A 23,702-nucleotide genomic window follows, 5' to 3' on the forward strand; every position below is an offset into this window, starting at 1 on the left:
GGTGAAATAGTATGTCAGCTCCCCTGAAAATCTGTGCCATTTTGGAACTCTGGGCAAATTAGACACTCCAACTTTGTTACTGGTGTGAAATATGGAGGCTATCAGTAAAAAAAAAAAGGCTACAATGGGCACAGGGACTTTTATTTGGATGCTGTTGTAAAGATAACTCTGTGTGTGTGTGTGTGTGTGTGTGTGTGTGTTTCCATTCTGCCCTGACTTCAGGTATTTGGTCTATTTGTGATCAATACATATTCCCTGCAGCACATCTGCAAGATTCACCATAGTGTTGATGCTTGTGCAACTCTTTGTGATGATACCATTAAAAACTTCCAAGAGATAAGATATTAAATCTCATACAATAAACTCTATTATCAGGCATAACAATGAAATGAATTGACCTGGTTAATCAACTACTAAATATTTGTTTAGGATTTAGAGTTTGCAAAGAGATTTTTCATATATAATGTCGTTTGGGTAAGTTGGTTAGTAGAAATTCACTGTCTCTATTACTAGAGGATCAATAATAGTTTAAAAATTGTGGTATACTGTAAAATACATGAGGAGAAAAAAATCCAAAGAATAATGTTTATTTTATTTAGAAGGCTTTCCAGAATCTTTTTTTTGAATTTTATTTTATTATGTTTTAAAACAGCTTTATTGAGGTATTATTATTATGCAAATAACTGCACATATTTAATGTATGCAATTTGACGCACTTGGCCTTGCATATATTGTGAAACCATTCACAATGTGGGCAATAGACATATCCATCACCTTCAAAACGTTCCTCATGTTCATTTCATTTTTTTGTACGTGGTTAGAACACTTAACACGAGATCTACGCTTTTAACAAGTTTTTAAGTGCACAATTCAGTATTGTTAACTGTAGGCACTATGTTGTACAATGGATCGCTAGAACTTATTCATCTTGTATAACTGAAACTATGTACCCATTGAACAACAACTCTTCATTCTCCCGCCCCCACCCCACCCCAGTCCTGGCAACCACCATTCTACTTTCTGTTTCTCTGAGTTTGACTCTGCTTTACATCTCATGTAAGTGGAATCATGCAGTATTTGTCCTTCTGTGATTGGCTTATTTCACTTAGCATAATGTCCTCAAGCTTTATCTATGCTGTCAAATATGCCAGGATTTCCTACTTTTTAAGCCTGAATAATATTCCATTGTATGTGTATGTCACATTTTCTTTATCCATTCATCCATTGGTGGACATTTGGGTAGCTTCCATATCTTGAATATGGTGAATAATGCTGCAATGAATATGGGAGTCCCGATATCTCTTGGCCTTCCGGAATATTGATGAACCTCATATTATCATTCTTGATAGCTACTAAGAGTATTTATAGAGGACTGATAAATATATTGCTCTGCTTAACAGAATACCAGATGACAGAAGTTTAATATTTCACCTTGTATGTTGTAGGCAAACTCTATGAAGACCACTGGTCCTGTTGTGGAGGAAAGTGTTATTATTTTACCACTGAACAAAAAGACTGGAAGGGATGTAAACAGACTTGCCAAAGTTGCAGTTTATCTCTTTTGAAGATAGGTGATAAATATGAACAGGTATCATGGATTGTTATATTCACTTTTGTTCTCTTGCACTCTGTGTGCCATTCTTGGACTCAAGATATTGAGGACAGGAGGGAGTCCAGAAAGAGGGACCTTCAGTTATTCTTTGTGTTTTGTCTGTTGAGTGGGCAAAAATTGTATAGTTAAGAGTCAACCAGGAGACCCCTGCCTGCTAATAGGCATATGATCTTGTTACTAAGCATTCAGTACATATTATCTATCCTGATGACAGTTATTATTTCTAAAATAGAAACCCCCTTGAAGGTGTAGTTTGGGTCTTTGCAATCTTCTCCCTCTCTAAGGAGTCTGCAGGAGACCTTGTTTACGGAGAAGTATGCTTTGCCTTCAATGAAGTACTTAACTCTTTGGTAAATTGCAGCCTGGAACCAGCAATTATTTCTCCCTATAAAGTGGCAACTAAGAACCCGGAGGCAATATAGTCTAGTAGTTACTGTTAGAAATACTGGAGCCAGACTGCCTGGGGTAAAATCCAGTTCTGCCACTTACTGGCTGGGTGACCTTGGGTAAATTACTTAACCTCTCTGGGCCCCAGTTTTCCTATTTGCAAAATGGAGGTAATAATGAGGAACATAAAAGAGATAACAGTTTTACAAGTTAGCCTCTTGGTGATTTTCATTGCATCTGCAGGTAACATTTACTTGATCAGTTTTCTTATATATTACATCAAGGTGTACTTCTTTTGAAAAGAATTGCAAAAATAGAAAATACAGTGACAATAATATTAAAATTATGTTTTTAATTTATTACAAATAAAAACTATCAACATACACAAAATGTGTTTTTATAGGGAAATGTTTGTAAAGATCAGCCTGAAACCTTTATTTATTATTTAGGAAAACAATACAAAATTTATATGCTAATCTAATAGATGTTTTAAATCACAACATAAAATAATTTATGATATCAAGTGATAAAGTAACTTTTTATGTTTGTTTCAGTAAAACACAGTTAAATTTAAATCTATATTTTAAATACTTTCAGTCATTTAATCAGACATTATGTAATATGTCACTTTAATATATTACTTTATTAGACAGTAAATATTTCCGAATACTGCCCGTTTTCCCTTCACCTCTTCCAACTACTGAACTACAGCCAGGCTTTCTCTTATGAGACTGAAGGCTCTCAGACACATCTCCCCAGATACACTTGTCATTTTAATAAATTTATTTTGAAGGTTCCTTTTTTCACTTAAGAATATGTACTGATCATTTCTCTACATCCTTAAGTGTTTCTCAGGAGCATGATTTTGAGTGGTTTCATAAAGGTCATAAATTATTTAACACATATCCTATTGTTAGATATTTAGACTTTAAATTTTTCCATGTTTTAAATAATCTATGAGACTGGCAGCCATTTTTAACATAAATAAATAATCCTTGAGGAAATTACTTTGCAAAATGAACATGCAGGGATTGAGGGGAGAGAAGGTTTTCTAGAAGGAGGGATGAAGGATGATGTAGCAGAGTAGTGGCCTTACAAACAGTTGGGCCCTTTACCTATCACTTTCATTCATCTGACAGGTGGGAATTTAGTCACACAATAAGTTTTGTTTCATTTATAGACCTTCATCCAAGCCCAGACTCATCCTGATTACTACTGGATTGGATTATCATATAATGAGAAGGAAAGTAAATGGAAATGGATTGACAATGACACAAGTTCTGGAATGTAAGTCTCTGGAATGCATTCAAACTCTAATATTGGTGTTGGGGTTGGAAGGATTCCATCTAAAAGGAATATTCTCTTATTTTGCACAGCTTAACTCATTTTCAAGTAGCCATCACTGGTAAGAATAAGTAGAATGATTAAGAAAGTGTTTTAGGAAGCATACTTAAAAAGGAAGAGATGCATCATACAGAGTTATTAATAATAGTAAAATTATGATGCTAAAAACATGCCCAGAAGTATGTGTTATGAGGTACACAAAATAAAACAAAATCATAAAGTAAAGTGATATGAAGTGATTAGACCCTCCTGACTTAGACAGTGATCTCTCCCACAACCTCAGATGAATATTTTGAGTATGCCAAGAACTCATTTGAAACTCCTTTACATTATTAGTTTATATTATTTATAAATATAAATATATGTGAGTAAACACACACACACACACACACACACACAACTGCACTATGGCTCCTCTATTTTGAAGTGCAATATTTTGTAAACTCTTGCGTTTACATTTAGATAAAATCTACTGTTAAACTGTTCAATGATTTTTTTTAAAAGTCTGAACTATGTATTATATTATTTACTTCTAGATATTTTGTTTATGTTTATAAATCTTTCTGGTTACTCATTTTTTCAAGCTGTCTTTTATTTCCTCAAAGATACTAAAAGTTCTTATTTTATATTTGGTATCTGATAACTCTTATATTTGAAGTTTTGTGGGTCTACTCTATTGTTTCTGCTGGTGTTTGGTCATGATGCCATTTTCTTTGTAGGGTTGAGTGATTTTTTTTTTTTCTTTTGGAGCTGCTGTGTAAGTTATTCAACTTGCTGAGATTAAGGTGGCTTCCTCAAGAAAGAATTTGCTTTTGTTGGATGCCTTGGGGCACTATGAATCAGGGCCACTTTTTTATTATTATATTTTCTATTGAGGTCATAACAGTTTACAACAGTGTGCAATTTCAATTGTATAGTATTATTTATCCGTCACCATATATATGTGCCCCTTTACCCCTTATGTCCATGGGCAACCCCCTTCCCCTCTGGTAACCACCAGTCTGTTCTCTTTGTCCATGTATTTGTTTATCTTCCACATATGAATGAAATTATATGGTGTTTGTCTTTCTCTGTCTGGCTTGTTTCACTTAACATAATACCCTCAAAGTCCATCCGTGTTGTCACAAATGGTGCGGTTTTTTGTTTGTTTTTCCTGAAGAAGATTAGCCCTCGTTAACTTCTGTTGCCAATCCTCTTCTTTTTCGCTGAGGAAGATTGGACCTGGGCTAACATCTGCGCCCATCTTCCTCTGCTTTATTTGGGACGCGGCCACAGCATGACTTGATAAGCGGTGCATAGGTTTGCATGGGGAATCAGAACCTGTGAACCCCAGGCCGCTGAAGCGGAGCACGTGAACTTAACCACTATGCCACCACGCCACCCCCACGATTTTGTATTTTTTAATGACTGAGTAGTATTCCATTGTGTATATATACCACATCTTCTTTATCCTTTCATCAGTCAATGGGCACTTGGGTTGCTTCCATGTCTTGGCTACAGTGAATAATGCTGCAATGAACATAGGGGTGCATAAGTCTCTTTGAATTGTTGATTTCAAGTTCTTCGGATAGATATGTTATCAAATGGGATAACTGGGTTGTATGGTATTTCCATTTTTAATTTTTTGAGAAATCTCCATACTGTTTTCCGTAGCAGCTGTACCAGTTTGCAATCCCACCAGCAGTGTATGCGAGTTCCCTCTTCTCCACATCCTATCCAACATTTGCTCTTTTTTGTCTGGTGATTATAGCCATTCTAACAGGTGTAAGGTGATATCTCAATGTCATTTTGATTTGCATTTCTCTGATGATTAGCGATGTTCGACGTCTTTTCATGTGCTTATTGGCAATCTGTATATCTCCTTGGGAAAATGTCTGTTCATATCCTCTGTCCATTTTTTGATTGTGTTTTTTTTTGTTGTTGTTGAGTTGTGTGAATTCTTTATAAATTTTTGAGATTAACTCCTTGTCAGATATATGATTTGCAAATATTTTCTCCCAGCTGGTGGGCTGTATTTTCACTTTGTCCCTGGTTTCCTTTGCCTTGCAGAAGCTCTTTAGTCTGTGGAAGTCACATTTGTTTATTCTTTCTTTTGTTGCCCTTGTCTGTGTAGACATGGGATTTGAAAAGATTCTTCTAAGACTAATGACAAGGCCTGTACTGCTTATATTTTCTCTAAGAGTTTTATAGTTTCACATCTTACCTTCAAGTCTTTAATCCATTTTGAGTTAATTTTTGTGTACGGCAAAAGATAAGATCCACTTTCATTCTTTTGCTTGTGGCTGTCCAGTTTTCCAAACACCATTTATTGAAGAGACATTCCTTTCTCCGTTGTATGTTCTTGGCTTCTCTCTTTAAGATTAGCTGTCCGTAGGTGTGTGGGCTTTCAATTTCTGGGCTTTCGACTCTGTTCCATTGACCTGTGTGTCTATTTTTGTTCCAGTATCATGCTGTTTTGATTACTATACCTTTGTAGTATATTTTTAATTCAGGGATTGTGATGCCTCCAGCTTTGTCCTTTTTTCTCAGGATTGCTTTAGATTTTTGGGGTATTTTTTTGCCCCATATGAATTTTAGGATTCTTGGTTCTATTTCTGTAAAGAATGTCTTGGGATTCTAAGTGGGATTGCATTGATTCTTTAGATTACTTTAGGTAGTGTGGACATTTTAACTATATGTTTATTCTTCCAATCTATGAGCATGGAATATCTTTCCATTTCTTTATGTCATCATCGATTTCTTTCAATAATGTCTTATAGTGATATTTATTCCTTATTTTCTTAATGTGACGTACCACATTGATTGATTTGTAGATGTTGAACCATCCCTGCATCCCTGATATAAATCCCACTTGATTGTGGTATATGATCCTTTTAATGTATTTCTGTATATGACTTGCCAGTATTTTTTTGAGGATTTTTGCATCTATGTTCATCAGTGATATTGCCCTGTAATTTTCCTTCTTTCTGATTTTGTTGTCTGGCTTTGGGATCAGGATGATGTTGGACTTGTAAAATGTGTTGGGAAGTGTTCCAACCTCTTCAATTTTTTAGAATAGTTTGAGAATGATAGGTAGTATATCTTCTTTGAATGTTTGGTGAAATTCATCAGAGAAGCCATCTGCTCCTGGACTTTTATATTTTGAGAGGTTTTTGATTACTGTTTCAGTCTCTTTACTTGTGATTCGTCTGTTCAGATTCTCCATTTCTTCTTGATTCAGTTATGGGAGGTTGTATGAGTCTACAAATCTATCCATTTCTTCTAGGTTTTCCAGTCTGTGATCATATAGTTTTTCCTGGTATTCTCTTATAATCCTTTGTATTTCTGCGGTATTTGTTTTAATTTCAACTCTTTCACTTCTAATTTTATTTATTTGAATCTTCTTTCTTTTTTTCTTAGTGAGTCCAGCTAAGGATTTGTCAATTATATTTATCTTCTCCAAGAACCAGCTGTTAGTTTCATTGATCCCTTCTACTGTTTTTTTCATTTCAATTTTCTTTATTTCTGCTCTAATTTTGATCATTTCCCTCATTCTGTTGACTTTAGGCTTTATTTTTCTTCTTTTTCCCATTCTGCTGGTTGTAGTTTAATACTACTTAGTTGAGATTTTTCTTGCTTGTTATGGTGGGCTTGTATTGCTACGAATTTCCCTCTTAGGACCACTTTTGCTGCATTCCATATGAGTTGGTATGCTGTGGTTTCTTGTTCATTTGTCTCTAGATATTTTTTCCTTTATCTTTTGATTTCTTCAATGATGCATTGGTTTTTCAGTAGCATGTTTTTTAGTCTCCATATATTTGTCACTTTTCCAGATTTTTTCTTGTAGTTGATTTCTAGTTTCCTAGCATTATGGTCAGAAAAGATGCTTGATGTGATTTCATTCTTCTTATTTATTGAGGCTTGCCTTGTTTCCCAACATACAGTCTATCTTTGAGAATGTTCATGTGCACTTGAAAAGAATGTGTATTTTGCTGTTTTTGGATGGAGTGTTCGATATACATATATTAAGTCCATCCAATCTAGTTTTTCATTTAATTCTGCTATTTCCTTATTGACTTTCTGTCTGGTTGATCTATCCATTAATGTAAGTGGGGTGTAAGGTCCCCTACTATGGTTATGTTCCTATTAATGTCTGTTTTTAAATGTGTTAATAGTTGCTTTATGTACTTTGTTGCTTCTGTGTCAGGTGCATATATATTTATAAGTCTATTGTTCTCTTGGTGGAGTGTCCCTAGGTCGCTGCAGTTGGAGGAGGGAGAGGATATCCCCTTACCTCCTTCCACTGCTTCCTGGAGGGTTCAGCACCTCCACCTTCAGGTGTATGGCTGCGTGGATCTCTCAGACATCTATTGTGTTGTGTGAATGTCCTCTGTGGATTTATGTGTGTCCTTCTCATTGTATCGTAGAGAGGAGAGTCTAAGTGAAGAGCCCACTCTGCCATGATGCTGACATCACCCAGTTTCCAGGGCTACTTTTACTTCTAAATATGGGCCCTGCAAGTAGGGTAGTTTGGGGCTGCAAACCTACAAATGATGTCATGCAGGAAATTACCTTAATGTGACCATAGCCTGTAACTACACTTTCAGGCAAACAATCTCAGAGGTCACTGAACAGAAAGGTTCATTGCCCAAATAAATATACTTAAATTGCACAGTTAATTAAACCAATTTAAAACACATCACACTATGCCAGGGCAAAGAAATGGGATAGCTCTCACACTTGGATAGGATGGGACAGGTTGTCACACTTAGGATGAGGTGCAAGTGGGTGAAAAGATCACCTGAATCTTGGGTTAGGCAATCTTCATATGGCCTGCCTCTCTCTGCTGCATAACCCTTTCCTGATGATGGTGTGGTTTCTAGCACCAGACTTGAGGTTTGAGTAAAGGGGCCCAACAGACTGAAGGTTCTTGTGCCCAGCATAAACATTTTCTCTATTGGGGAGATGCAGGAGCATGTAAAACTGACCATAGCTGAAGCTTTCCAATTAATCTTGTGAGCAGCTATGGATTTTATTTGAGTTTCTTAGACAGAGGGCCAGAATGAGTGTCACCAAAGGGTGGAGAACTTGAGACCTCATGAATGTTGAGTATCTATGTGCATCATGTATATTTGGAGTATTATATTTAGTGTCTACTTTCTTCTTTCTTCCTTTCCTATGTTTAGCACACATATGCTCTATTTTCTGTGTCTATACCTAACATGTCTCATAGGTTACTAACTTACTTATCCATACTTAATACATCTTATGTGTTCTGCCTATAGCTTACAAGCTACTTAGTTTCATTTATCTTCCTTGTTTGTTTCTCTTCATTCCTATAGCAGATTTGAATATTCTTAAATAGTACAGCATATGAAAATTACATGAGAGATGGTTTATGGTTTTGAATACTTAGGTGGGATTATTCTTTTACTCTTCTGCTTAAGTGCAAGGTTCAAAGACAGTTCTTCAGTGGTTTATACTGAGGATATATCCCTTTGAGGTCATAACTCTTTGTAGCTTGACTTCTATTTAGAAACTTGGATGGCGTTCATTATTCAGCCTACTACATCAATTAAGGGAAAAACTGACTTCAGAGCTTCAATTACCCTTCTGGGGTCCCACCCTTACTTAACTCTCAGCCTGAGTATGAATTCGTTTCTTGCCAGTTCATAAATTTGTTCAAGCAGGTTTAAATTTTTTTTATTCGTCATTTTACTGTTTCAACACTAAGATAGTTCTGGTACATAATCCATCACTTTGCTCAAGCAGAAGTCCTGCTTTTAGATATTTTTCAATTGATTGTCATGTAATAACAATCATGTGGTAGGGAAGGAAAAGAAATCTAACAAATAAAGACATCAATTAAACAGCCCCATCTTTTGGTATATTCCAATTCTACTTTTTCTCTTTAAGGTATATGCACGTGGGACCTGGTTATCTCTGTCACAGAAATTCAGTTCTTCTCCTTTTTAATCTCTCACTTTTACCTTAAAAAATTAGCATAAGAAAGCACGTTTGCTATATATCGTGATCCCATAGCAATATTGCATGGTAATTTTGCCTTCTGACTAAAAATTTCCAGTGTGGAATAAAATGGAATATTATGGGTGTGATCAAGGGGCTGTTATTCTAGTTAAAGACTAAGAGCAAAAGAAAATCTTTTAGTGATGAAGTCATGATTAACATTACCATATTCCAGATCTTTAGGCAACACACTTAAAAAGATGATTTATGTTATTGTAAGGTTAGAATTCAACAGATGACCATATATTTTTTCTTTTCTACAGTAATTTGACAATAATGAGTTTGCCTCCTGGGAGAGAAGAATGTGTGTTTTTAACCTCAACAAGGATAGACAATACTGATTGCTCTAAAACCTATAATTGTATATGTGAGAAGAGAATTGATTGTGTTTCCACTGCCTGCTTCAAGTAGACACAGAAGAAAAGGTGAAATGGAATTTTGTCCTTTATGTCTGTTTTTTTCCTGTGATAATTTGCGATTATTTACAAATTAATGTTTTTGACAGTAAGACTTATTCCATTGTGGAAAAAGAGATGAGTTGGAAGAGGAAGAAAATGCTCTTTTGGGCTATGATTTAAGAGATCAGATGCCGGCTGTCTTCCTGGGGAAGAGGGGAAGATTTTGTCTTTGGAAATCAGTTATCCCTCTCTTTAATGGCCCAGAGAAAGTCTCTCTTTCTCTTTCCTTGAACTACCTACAGAACCAATTAGAAAACTCTGGATCTGTTCCTTACCCATAGGGTAAATCATTTCCATAGCCTTATGCTTGAGGAGATAGCACAATTAAGAACTAAGAAATAGTTATCCTGCCCATCTCCCATCTAGATGCTTACCTCTCATTTAATTTATTTTTTACTTTGCTATGATTTCAACTTATTGAATAGTTGAAACAATAGTACCAGGAACTCTCATATAACCTTTACCCATAGTTGCCATTTGTTTATATTTCGCTCTAGCTGCGCTTTACAGTTCTCTCTCTCTCTCCATACCGATCCACTTGATAATAAACTGGGGGCATTTGTCCCTTTGTCTAAATATTTTACAAAAACAAGAACTTTGTCTTGTATAACCATAGTACAATTATCAAAATCAGGATATTTAGCAGTTCTACAGTACTATGATTTCATCTATAATCTGTATTCAAGTTTTGTCAACTGTCTGGACAAGGTCATTTATAGGTGATTTTCCTTCATGTTCAGGATCATGCAATACATTTAGTTGTGATATCACTTTAGTCTCCTTTAATCTGGGACACTTCTTCAGGATTTCTTTGTCTTCCTTCTCTTGACATTGTAAAAATCAACTTTACTGAGTCATACTTTCATATAATAAAATGCATCTATTCTAAATCATGAGATCAATGGGTTTTTAACAAATGTATACACCTCTCAAATACCATCAAATCAAGACAGAACATTTTCATCACCTCCAAAAGTTCTTTTCTGCCCCTCCCCACCCACCTGGCCCCAGGCAACAAGTGATATGCTTTCTGTCACTATAAATAAATTTTCCCTATTATAGATTTTCATACATCATGTGCTCTTTTGTATCTGACTTCTTTTTGCTCAGCATGTTTTCGAAATTAATTCATGTTCTTTTGTGTATCATTAGTTCATTCTTTTTGTTACTAAGTAGTATTCCATTGTAGGGATATACCACAATTTGTTCATCTGCCTACAGACATTTGATGTGTTTCCAATTTTTGGCTATTATGAATAAACTTACCATGAATATTTATGCACCAGGCTCTGTGTGGACATGTGTTTTCATTTCTTTTTATTAAATACCTAGGAATTTGATTGTTGAATCTTACGGTAAGTGCATGTTTAATTTTATAAGAAACTTCTAGTTTGTTTTCCAATGTGGTTGCATCATTTTATTTTCCCAGTAGCAACATATGAGACTTTAGTTGCTTTATATCATTGGCAAGACTTAGTATTGTCAGTCTTTTTAATTTTAACCATTATGGTGGGTGTGTAATGGTATCTCATTGTGGTTTTTAATTTGCATTTCCCTGAAGACTAATGACATTGAGCACCTTTTCATGTGTTTATTGGCCATTTGTATAACTTTTTTTGTGAAATGTCTGTCCAATCTTTTGCCCATTGAATTGTCTGTTCTCTCTTTTTTAAAATTGGGTTGGTATGTCTTATTATTTGGTTGTAAGAGTTCTTTATATAACTTGGATACAAATCCCTTGTTGGATATATGTATTGCAAATACTTTCTCCCAGTCCATGTCTTCCCTTTTCATTTTCCTAATGATGTCTTTCAAGAAGCAGAAGTTTTAAAATTTTGATGAAGTGTGATTTATAATTTTTTCCTTTTTTTTGCACTTTTTATGTCCTATCTAAGAAATCTTTACCTATATCAAGATCACAGAGATTTTTCCTCTATGTTTGCTTCTAGAAGTTTTATAGTTTTAACGTATATGTTTAGCCTATACCCATTTCGAGCTAATTTTTGTGTGTGAGAAAAGGGTCAAGGCTCACTATTATTTCGTATGGATATCCAGACTTTTTGCATTATTTGTTGAAAAGACTTCCCTATCCTCCATTCAATTACTTTGGTGCCTTTGTAGAAAATTAATTGACCATATCTGTGTGGGTCTATTTCTGGATTCTCTACCTCATCTCAGTGATCTATGTGCATATTCTTGCAGTATTAGCATACTGTCTCAATTACGTAGCTTTATTGTAAGCCTTGGAAGCAGGCATGCTATTCCTCCAAATTTGTTCTTTTTCAAAAGTATATTGGCTATTCTGGGATTTTGCATTTTCTCAACATTTCTTCAAAAATGCTTGATGTAATCCACGCAGAAATAGAAGTATAATGATGTACACCCGAAATTTATACAATGCTATAAACCAATGTTACTGAAATAAACATAAAAATTAAAAAAGAAATACTTGATGAGATTTTGCCTGGGACAGCAGTGAATCTGTAGATTAATTTGGAAGAATAGCTGTCTTAACAATTTTGAGTGTTAGAATTCATGAATATGATTCCTCTCTTCATTTAGTTAGGTCTTTTTGAATTTCTCTCAGCAATATGATACATTTCAAGATATAGGTCTCATACATACTTTGTTAAATTTGTATTTTTGATGCTATTATAAATGGCATTTAACATTTTTTCAAATTATTTGTTAACAGTTTATATAGATGAAATTGTTTTTTGTAAATTGACCCGATGTTCTATCACTTTGCTAAATTTACTTATTTCCTGTAAATTTTTTTTTTTTACTTTTCGTATTCCTTAGAGTTTTTCTTTTCTATGTACATAATCATATCCTATGAGAATATAGAAAGTTTTATTTATCCTTCCTTCATTTTTTCTCTTGTTTTATTGTACTGGTTAAGACCTCTGGTTGAGAAGTGACGATAGTAGGCATCCTTGCCTTGTTCCAGTCTTACAAAGAGAAGTATTTAGTCTTTCACTATGATATGTGAGGTCAGCTATAGGTTTTTTGTAGCTCCTCTTTATCACATTGAGGAAATCCCTTCTATTCTTATTGATTGAGACTTTCATCATGAATGGGAGCTGATTTTTGTTATACGATTTTCTGCATCTATTGAGATGATTATATAGATTTTGTCTTTTAGTCACTTAACACCGTAAATTGCATTGATGGTTTTTGAATGCTGAATAGAACTTACACTTCTTTGATAAATGCCACTTGGTCATGCTGTATTTATCCTACTTTTGTATATATTGCTAGATTTGCTTGGGTAATATTTTCTTAAGGAATTTTGTGTTGATATTCATAATGGATATTGGTCTGTTATTTTCTTTTTTAAGATGTCTTTTTATGTTTATGGTATTGGACAAATACTGATGTTATATATTCATTTGTGATATTTTTGAATATTCATCTCTTTTGAGGGGCTAGGATTTGTATTTTCATTCCTTAAATGTTTCATCGAATTTACTAGTGAAATAATCTGGGTCTGAAGTTTTCTTTGGTAGAAGGTATTTAATTAGGAATACCATTTCTTTAATAGTCTTAGAGTTACTTAGACATTCTGTTTCTTGTCAATTTTGATAATTTTTATTTTCAAGAAACTTGTCCATTTTGATTAAATTGTCACATTTATTTCCATATTGTTTTTCATAGTTGTATTAGTTTCCTAGGGCTTCTGTGATAAAGTATCACAAATTTCACAACTTAAAACAACCAAAATGTATTCTCTCACTGTCTGGAAGACAGAAGTCCAACACCGAGGTGTCAGTATGCTTCCTCTGAGATGATGGGTGGAAACTTCCCTTTGCATCTTCCTGGCTTTTGGTGGCTGTCGGTCCTTGGCATTACTTGGCTTGCAGCTGCATTCCTTAATTTCTGCCCCTGCCTTCACATGGCATTTTTACTGTGTGTCTCTGTCTTTACATGCTGTTTCCTCTTCTTATGAGGACACTAGTCCAATAGGATTAGGGCCCAGTCTAATGACCTCATCCTAAGTTGATTACATTTACAAAGACCCTATCTCCAAATAAGGTCACATTCATAGGTGCCAGGGTTAGGACTTAAACATATCTTTATGGAAAACACAATTCAACCCATAACAATAATATTTCCTTATTATCTGTTTACTGTTTGTGGAATCTGTAATCATGTCCTTTCTTTTCTGATATTTGTATTTATAATATTTTTATATTTGTGTTTTTTGTTCTTGATAAGTCTAGCTAGAGATTTTTATCAATTTTATTGATCTTGTCAATGAACCAGCTTTTTGTTTCACTGATTTTTTTATGTTTGTCCATTTCCCATCCTATTTATTTCATCTTTTATCTTTATTATTTCCTCTCTTCTACTTATTATAACTGCTTTTATTCCTGGCTTCTTAAGTGAAATCTTATATATCCTCTTGTCAAACTTAGATCTTTACCTATATGACATCAACATTAAACCTGGAAATTTCATAAAGCTTTTAATATACAGGTTCGAGCATCTCCCATCACTGGGCAGTATACTGGATCTAGTTGATGTGCTTCCCCTGGTATCTCATCCTGTCTGTCTCATTCACCTGGATTCTTGCCCAGCTTCCTAGCCAGAGCAGCCTCAGAAATGCTTGTTTGGTACTCATGGTTGTAAAACTAGGTTATCAAAACCTGTACAATAGCCAGATGTTGGCATGGCCTCCATCATGTCCACCTTGGCAAGAGCCACAGCAGATTCAGTGCCAAGACTGACCAAGATCCTTCAGAGGCTGCAGCTTTCAGCGGTGGCCTGAAGGGTTCAGGTGACACCATCTAGAAATGCAGGGCTGTAAAGGCCGAATATGGAAAATTTTCACCATAAAACGACAGAAGACAGAAACGAGGCTGCGAAAGAACTGCTAGCCCCCTCCTCCAACCTGATGGACTCTGAATACACAGTGTTTATTTAAGGGCTCCTCAGAGCTGTGAATGAGTAAAAAACTGCTTTCTTATGAAGTTGTGGCCAGCTTCTGAAAATATATCGTCTTGTGCTGCCTGTTCTTCCTTCCCTGACTCACTTCCCTTTCCTTTCGCCTCTCCTTCTTGCTTCCTTTGGATTTTACTCCTTCCCCTCATGAGTCTTATCACACTCAGGCTCTGTTTTCCAAGAAACCTTGGGTTAAAATGCTGCCATCTAATGAAAAGCAGGATTGTAGCCATTCAGGGGAGTTTGTAGTGATGATTTGGTCCACATCATATAACCCGTCTCTAAATAAGTACATATACCATTAGCCAGTGAGAAATGTTGTAGAACATTTCTCTGTAGAGAAAAGCTGTAACGTCTACAATATAACAGAAGGTAGAATTCTATATGATCTTCAGTCCCTTCTTGGGATCCATACCATACCCAGAGAGGAGGTGTAGTGACACCTGGCCTCATGCCTGTCTTATGCCTGTTTTGGAAATGACAACTCAAATCTCTTCCCCCACGGAATGTATAATTATTTTTACTACTACCATTGCATTGTCAGGTGATGTATGGAGTTTAAATTTAATCATGAAGGACTGAAAATTCTTTATGAAACACCTGTTGAATGTAGAAATGTTGATAATAAGTGATCATCAGGTGCATATAGAAAGCAGATCTTCTATACTGCGAATTGATATTGGATGTCTAGAAGGTATAAACTATGATGTTTTTACATAAGGAAGAGAGATAACGGAAATGACAAGTCAAGAATTCTGGACATTGCCCATTGTCTAAAGCTAAGAAGCTAGACCCACAAAAGACCTCCTAAACTTAAGTACTGCAGAAGACATAAGAGGGAGGAGTTAGGCAGAGACTGAATATCTGTGATGGGGGATGTCCCTCAATGCAATTGAGTCATAGCTCCCTATTATGCCTAGTAGGGCAGGATTAGTTGATGGGGAGTTATTATCAGTGCAATATCCCAGAGACCCTAGGGTGAATAAGGACATAGCAGAGATCTTCCAACTAAATAAAACTTTTATGTAAAGTAAAATAGGAAAGGAACACTTGGGAGGAGTTATTACCTTAGATAAGGAACCACAACCAGTGGAGACATTAGCCTCCTGAGGAAAATGAATGGAGGGTGGGAGTAGAAAGTGATAAATATCAACTTTGGCTTCATGACATCTTACAGAAGTGAGGATATGATGATAAGCATATGATATGTGTATATGGAAAGCACCTATACTTTTTTTCTTCTGTTTCCAGTGCCATTTAGTATAGGAGGTGTTAGTGGACTTTATCATTGCAATACAGATTTCCAGACTATGAGGGGCCACATCTAGAGCTGATGGGGAGGACTGCATATGATTTGGAGGCCCCATATTTGAGGTAGATAGACACAATGACCAATTGGGCTTTTTGTCTCTCCTTGTCGGGGAGAAGGTAAGAGCCTCTTTCTTGTTATAGCAGAAAGTTGCATCATATTAGGTGAAAGCATGAAGTTGTTACATAAGTTTTAACTGTGAATATAGGATGGGAATGAATATTGAGGTTAGAATATGCCAGTCTGGGCCTGTTTGTATTCAGATCTATACCTTGCTCTTCTTCTACTCAGCTTTGTATTGCAGGGAAGTTAACCCCTCCAGGCTGTGTTTCCCAGTGTCTCAACCAAACAAAGCCTGAGGAGAATCTTAAGTGCATTCAATGCTTTACAGGGCAGTAAAATGAGGGAAAATGGAAGCAAGGCAAGGAAGGATGGGAAACAAATATAAGGTGGTACACACCTGAGCTGACCACTGCTCCATGAAGGGAAAAAGCTGGTCAAATGGGTGATATGGCTGTACAGAAACACTGTAAATGTAAATAGTCCATGGAAGGGAGGAGTGGAGAGGCATTTATATGCCAATTCCTTTCCATCTGTCTCCTGTTGGTTATAGTTCATTCCAAGCGGAAACTAGTAACCGGCACTTCTAGCCTGTACAGCTGCTGGTGAATCTACCTCTCATATCCCGTGTTGTGATGCTTACAGAGTCTGAAAATGGTGATCAGAGCTAGACAGTTTGGTTCTAGACTTCAGACAGTGAAATCATTCAGCCTCACCTGCAGGTGGTCGTTGTGGGGACAACTGTGTAAAGCAAGTGGTTAAGAACTCGAGAGACATGTGAAGCTGAGGCTGAGAATCTGAGAAGGTGTATAAGATGGGTTCCGTAAAACCAGGTTTCTGGATTCAAGGTGGGTTTTGTCAATAGGAGACGCCAATAGGAACGTGGAAGGGGTGGGAGAAACAGAAAGGCCAGGGTAGTTTTAACCCCTCTCTACTTTAGATTGCATCTCTAGCAATAGCTGCATTACTTTTATGGTCCTCTCATTGGACGGATCTTCTATGGTTCTAGATTCTGCCAGTGGTCTTGGTTCCAGGAAAACCGCCTCCTTCTTTTATTCCTAGTTCAGAGGGCAGTAGAGGCTTCCTGGTATTGTTAAACTCTGTGTTTCCTTATAGACTCCCAAGCAGTTTCTTAGCCTGTCACCTGCTTAATCAATTCCCTGAATTCAATTCCTTGTGTTTTAACCACTCAGAGAGATTTCTGTTTTCCTTGCTGGATACACATATATTTTCTCATTTTCTCATTATAACAATCATATGAGGTAATATCATTATCCTCATTTTATAGATGAGAAAATTGAGACTTGTAAGATTATTCAATTAATTAATAGCTGAAGTTGGGGGTTGGAACCCACGCTGCCTGACTCTTCTCTTGACAGTGCTATATCTCTGATCTTTATCTTTAGCTCGGATATCTTTGCATTATCTTAAGAGCCTGAGAGTAATGGACATTACCCTGGGTACAAGGACAGATATATATATATATATATATATATATATATATATATATATATATATATATATATATATAGGTATCACAGGCACTTAAAAATTGCAGGTGCAGTGCTTTCACGCAAGTAATTATTTAAAGTAGGCCTTTCAGTGTGTTACAGGAGAAGTAAGACCAAGTGGAGACACTAATTGAATCTGATTAAATAAAAGTTGAACCTGATCCTGAGTTCATCCTCAGTGGGTAGATGCTGACTCATGATATCAAGAGAAGGATATTGGAAATCAATAATGTGGAACAGGGTTGCTTGCAGTTTTTCCTCTTATGATTTTATCTGTCATGTCTCTGTCAGAATATCAAAGTAGAATCCAGATATTTTACACAAAAATCCGTAAGATAATTCAGTTTTAGAAGTGGTTACTGTGTGCTTTGAATTCTCTGTGCCAAATGCTGATTGTTTCACCCATTACTTGCTCTAGTCATGAGTTTCATTTGGCCCAATACGCTTTTTCCCTTCCCATTTCTACAGCTAAAATTATTTTTCTTTCAATAATCAGCTTGAATGGCACATCCTTGTATAGTTTGCTCACATTCCAGCCCAGTCAGAGTTAACTGCCCATTTTCACTACTCTATGAAACTCTTTTGTCTTCTATTATGTCACTTTGGATTACATTAAGTAAATGTTTCTTCATCTAATTTGCACTGAAAAATATTTTTACACCCTCTTTCATAATTTGTACGAATTTTAAACAAGTTTTTTTCCTCACTTAGTAGCAGTTTGCTTTTGTCATTAAAGCAGTACAAAACAAAATATATTAGTGGCTTTTATCAGGGATATCTTAGAAGAGAAGTGAGCATTTTTAAAAAAAAGGAGAAGAAATTTCTTTTGTTGAATATAAAGAAGACTATCTTCCAGTGGTGAAAAGTATAAGCAGAGGAGTGGTAGCTCCAAGACTTCATTTGAAAAATCTCTCAGAGTATTTATTGTGATAAAATCATCAGAGGAAGTAAAGCTCTGGACGCTGTGTACCTTATGTGTCAAATAAACAAAATGTACCTCAAAAGTAAATAATAAGAAAATTTTGAGTTCATTTTTATTCAAGAAATAGTTATTAAGCACGTACTCACTTAATAAAATAAATAAAATGAAATATTATAAAAATGACAATATTTCAGTATTTGTAATATTTTCCTTGGCTAATTAAGAGGTAATTATTCTTCTCCCTCACTCTCCCAAGGTATAGGAAACTGTGGTAAGTACTGGAAACTCAACATGAATATGACATAGTTATTGCCTGAAATCTAGGCTACTTGGCGAAGTGATCATTAATTAAAAGATAAATATCCACAATAGCAAATAACTTATTAATGAAGAATAGATATTATAATTATGGATAGGTTCAGAATATATGCAATATATATTAAATACAGGGTGACTAAGTTTGGAAATATAGTTAATATTTTCTTTTCCTTTTTAAAGAGTAACTCACTTCATTACTTCTAGAGTGTGCTAAAGGTTCAGGTTTATAACTAAAATCGGAGCCAAAAATCATTGCAGGCAACTCATCTCAGAAGCATGTTCAAGGATTGATGGAAATGTTAAGTTATTGTACTATATTTATTCCTAATTTGCATAACACATTGCTAATGAGGAAGAACACAGTGAACATATCATGTAATGTCATTGTTTTTGTAAAGTGATAGCCACAAACCATTATCATATAACTTTGCTTATGTTTCCAGACATGGGGGCCATGTTGTATATATAACATAATACATATTTCATAATATAACTTAAATGTCTGACCATCCTTCTTTTATTCTTTCATTGAAAGAAAAGAAACTTGTGTGGTTTTCTTCCCAGTCATTTAGCAAAGTAAAACATAAGAACAAGGGCACTTATAAAATGACTATATTTCAGTATTTGTAATCTTTTCTCTGGCTAATTAAAAGATAATTATTCATCTCCCTCATAGTCCCACAGTTTGAATTTATAGTGTTTTTTAAGCAGAGAGTCCTCTGGTGTATTTTCTTCATTAACTCTGTCTGCCCCAATGTGGGAGGTGCCGACCGACAGAACATTCTTCCATCCTCTTAGTTCTTTCTTGGATTTCCTCTCACCCAACGTTAGGGAAAGGTGAGATCTCTACTTGGAAACTATACACAAAATGATTACAGAGATTCCCAGCTAATCCGCTCACAATTTTGACTAGATCATTTCTCATTCTTCTCTCTTCCTCCTCCTCCTTTTCTTTTTTCCTTCTCTCCTTTCTTTCTTCTTTCCTTCCTTACATTATCTAGCCATCTATGGTATTGTTTTTTCCTCCATTTATAAGTCAAAACTATTTACCTCACATGTAAGTGTTCTTCACCTGTGCCCGAGGGTGAAGAAAGGAGAAAAGTCCTTTAAAAAAAGTCTAAACGTATATGAGATTCTGACCAGAGCAGAAACTTTCAGAAAGTCTCTGAACTGTCAAGATCTCTTATTCTACTGCTGAGGATATTTTCAGTCATTCTGGACATCAGATATTTCCCTCCTGTTCAGCCTTTATTAGGGAAATTGAACCACTCTCAACTCTATCTCTGACCAAACTGTGGAACTTTCAGGTAAGGTCAAAGGGGTCATCAGCTACCATTTCTAGAGATTTTGTTAACATCCATAAATCTGTCTGATGGGGATGATATTTGAAATTCAAGAACAATAGAGGAAACTCAGAACAATTGAACTTTAGGGAAGGGAATTGAATCTCCTGAATTGGAGTATTTTCAAGTAGAATACAGTTGAATCAAAAGCAGGTCATTGAGTAGAAGAATTTCCATTCAGGTAATGGAATAATGCTGGGCCCTCCAAGGCTGCTTTCTTTTGGAATGGAATAAAGTGAATTACAAAGACTGACGAAAGTGGAAAAGATATAAGTTTACCTTCCTCTTTCTTTAGAAATAATATTATTTTTGTGAATATTTTGTATCATCCTTTTTAGTTAGACTTTATTCTTAGTTATAAACCGTAATAATCTAGATAGAGAATTTTTTGTTCTCTGGAGGTATAGAGACAAACTACAACATGAGATTTTCTTTTTCCTTATTAGGTGAAAATTTAAAAAAAATGTAAACTTTGTATTTTAGTGTAGGAACACAGCCATCCAGGGAAATCAAACAATTCTTTCTTAGACACCTTGAAACAGAATTAATTACCCCTTCTTTTTATTTTTCCTTGTTTCTAATTGTGTCTGCCTCAATAGAGCATTAATTTGTTCCTTTAATCATTTGTTCAACAAATGTTTATTTTATGACATGCAGGTCATTATACTTGTATTCAAATTATGAAGGTAATTAAGTCACAGACCCTTCCCTTAGGGAGCTCAAATTTCAGAGGGCAGAAATTCCTACAAATAATTGAAAAGTAATGTGAAAACACAAGTGACTGAGTCACAATGAAGGTGCTCTGAGAACTCACAGGAGGGATGGAGTTCACGCTGCTGAAGCACAGGGAAGACTTTTCAAAGAAATCCGTTCAACTGGATATGGAGGAGAAGTACGTATTTTGCGGTTGGACAAATTTCATTCAGAATGATTACAGCAAAAATGCACAACTTTCCACGGACTGTTAGCCCTATTGGAAGGTAGGATATTGGGCATTGCCAGAGCAGCTGTGACTAGGGACGACCAATATGGTGTTTAGCCAGAGTAGGTAAAGGAAAGCAATTATTTACAGAATAGAGGTGAGAATGACTATTGCAGAGAGAGCAAAAATTATCTGAAAATTCCTGCTGAGGCTCAAACTGATTTCCTTTCTTCTTTGATTCAGAAACTCATCCTTCTTGCTTTTTAAATTTAAAGTTGTTACTACCTGTGGTGTCCCTCAGTGTCACCACTAACCCGGACATGTACCCCAGGTGGAATCTTTTTAACTCTACCATTTTTGTTTCCTCAAAGGCAGTTATTTGGTTCCTTTGTTTTTAAAGTTTTTTACTGATAATTGCTACAGATAAACTAGCAGAGGATAACCATGCCAAAGCAGTGATATAGTATAAGATATTTCCTTATTCTCCAGATACTGTGGTACATACTTCCTTGTTCCTTTTCTGAAAAGTAAAAGAGGCCTCTTGGATTCATTACTTTTACATTTATTTTGGGGAATAAGTGGTAAGTCCTCAAAAATTTGTTGAAGTCTGGCTAAATCTTGTTTAGCCCTAGCGTAGGGTGGCAAAGACTGTTGGTCTATCCATGAGCCATTCCAAATCACCTTTTCTCCTGCCATTCCCGTGAGTTACTCACTATCACAGCTCCCCTTGCAGCTACAGTGGCCATGTGGCCACTGAAGCTTAAGACAAAGTTGGCTAGAGGTTTTCTGGAATGGCTTACATTGCCTGTATTCTCTTTTTGTTGTCTTGAATACTGACAAATTACCTGGAGCTATGGCAGCTATGTTGTGGCCATGAGGTTATCAACACTCCTGAGGACAGATTAGAAAGATTTAGAGAGCCAATGGCATTGATGTTGTTGCTGAACTGTTGGACCAGCCCTTAGTCTCTTGACCTCTTGATTTTTTTACATATATGTCTAGATATATGGTTGTTCTCAATTTCAATGGGCTCCTCATCGCAGAGAAAAGGGAACTCATACTGAATTAAAAATAAAATCAGGTGTTTGACAAGTGGGAATCAATGGCCTTAGGAAGAACAGGATGGAGAAAACAGAATAATTCTGGATTTATTATCATTGTAGCTATAAATTGGGTTCTTATACTCTGGCATTACTGTAGAGTTGGATGTTCTCTGCTACAAAATAACATGGTTTAAGATTTAAAACAAAGCAAAACAGGAAGCCTTTATGATTTGTGGTTTAATAATAAAAATGTCTGATATCTCTCAGGCAGTCAGAATAGCCCCTTCTCAGCCTGCCTTTGTCCTGACAGCTCTGCTTTTATGTGTTCAGATCTGTTATTTCAATTGTCTTCTGATCATAGTAGGAAGAGAACCTATTTGAAATGATAATCTTTTGTCTTAACAAAAGATTTTTTTACAGTTTTGTCCTCCTCAAATTAAACTATTTCTCCATCCATCATTGGCACAGCAGATTCCCTCAACCTATGGAAGACCACAATTGGTGGGAAATTCCAATATAAACTTTACTTAAGAAGGCCCTTCATGTGTAAAGGAATTGTTATAAAGGAGGAAGAAATTCCTACTCACGTATGATTTTCATTGACAGCTAATTCCCATATGTTGCATGAGTGCATGAAGTACAATGATTTTTTTCTAAACTATTGTGGAAGAGGTTCTCCTTTCCCCATATCTTATCTCAATACGTTTCTCTACTCTCCAGAAATGACTGAGAAGGATATTTACACAGAGGTGAAATCTCATGCCAAAGGGAAGAAAACACAATCCAGAACTTCTGACAGGAAATATGATTATGGTAAACATCTATTTTCACAGAATCATAAAATCATAGGTTTGAACAGGATCTTGTACGTCCAACAATTCAAAGAATTTATAAATTTCTCTTTATATCTTCCCTGCCAAGTGGTTATCTACCATTTTGAACACCTCCAGGGAAATGTAACTAATTTTTTCCCCAGGTAGTCATTTACAGATTTTAACTGCTCCTAGAATATTTTTCTTTATTCTGAATCAAAATATTTCTTCTTGCATCTGATATGCACAAACACTACTTATAAACCTCTCAATGGTGAAGAAGAAGTAATTCTGATAAGATGCCTAATGACTTCTGAGGCTGAGTCCAACATCTCAGAGCAACAGTTCCTCATCTCTCCCTGGGTCTGTGCATTAATTCCCATGCAGAAAATACATGAAAGATGATCTTATTTTATTTGACAAATCAATGTATGTTTGCCACTTAAGAGTCTTTTTGTATTTTGGGAGATAAATACTAATGTAGGAGAATTGTGTATATGCATTATAGAGTAATGTTTGGGCCTCTTTCGCCACTCTTTTTCCCTTCTGACTATCCTTCTCAATAATGCAAGTGAATATCCTGTGCTGGACTGTGTTTCCTCTATCAACAGATGGCTGTACCAGGGGAAGAACTGAAAGAATATCTCTTGGCTTTCATGGCCTTGGACAGGTTATAGAAACACTTTGCATACAAAACGTCTGATTTGTAAT

The 23,702-nt window shown here is 35.7% G+C and overlaps 2 protein-coding genes across 5 annotated transcripts in view; both read left to right on the forward strand.

Moving 5' to 3' along the window:
- The window catches only part of LOC131416327 (T-cell surface glycoprotein YE1/48-like), a 116,094-nt gene extending 105,130 nt beyond the window's left edge, over window positions 1-10,964 (forward strand). For both annotated transcript variants that reach the window (XM_058558794.1, XM_058558795.1), the window contains exons 6-8: window positions 1,446-1,588; window positions 3,180-3,286; window positions 9,613-10,964. In XM_058558794.1, coding sequence (XP_058414777.1) covers window positions 1,446-1,588; window positions 3,180-3,286; window positions 9,613-9,760 — 398 coding nt within the window. In that variant the 3' untranslated portion in view covers window positions 9,761-10,964. The remainder of the gene's footprint in view (window positions 1-1,445; window positions 1,589-3,179; window positions 3,287-9,612) is intronic.
- Window positions 1-22,952, forward strand: part of LOC131416326 (killer cell lectin-like receptor 2) — a 229,024-nt gene extending 206,072 nt beyond the window's left edge. For 2 of the 3 annotated variants that reach the window (XM_058558783.1, XM_058558788.1), the window contains one exon: window positions 22,900-22,952. Coding sequence is in view for 1 of the 3 variants with exons in the window: in XM_058558793.1 (XP_058414776.1) it covers window positions 22,900-22,909 (10 nt within the window). In the remaining 2 variants the exon portion in view is untranslated. The remainder of the gene's footprint in view (window positions 1-22,899) is intronic. The other variant, XM_058558793.1, reaches the window with a different exon arrangement.
- The last annotated feature ends 750 nt before the right edge of the window (window positions 22,953-23,702 follow it).

The sequence above is a fragment of the Diceros bicornis genome, chromosome 17 (genome assembly GCF_020826845.1).
Source record: "Diceros bicornis minor isolate mBicDic1 chromosome 17, mDicBic1.mat.cur, whole genome shotgun sequence".
Taxonomy (NCBI): Eukaryota; Metazoa; Chordata; class Mammalia; order Perissodactyla; family Rhinocerotidae; genus Diceros; species Diceros bicornis.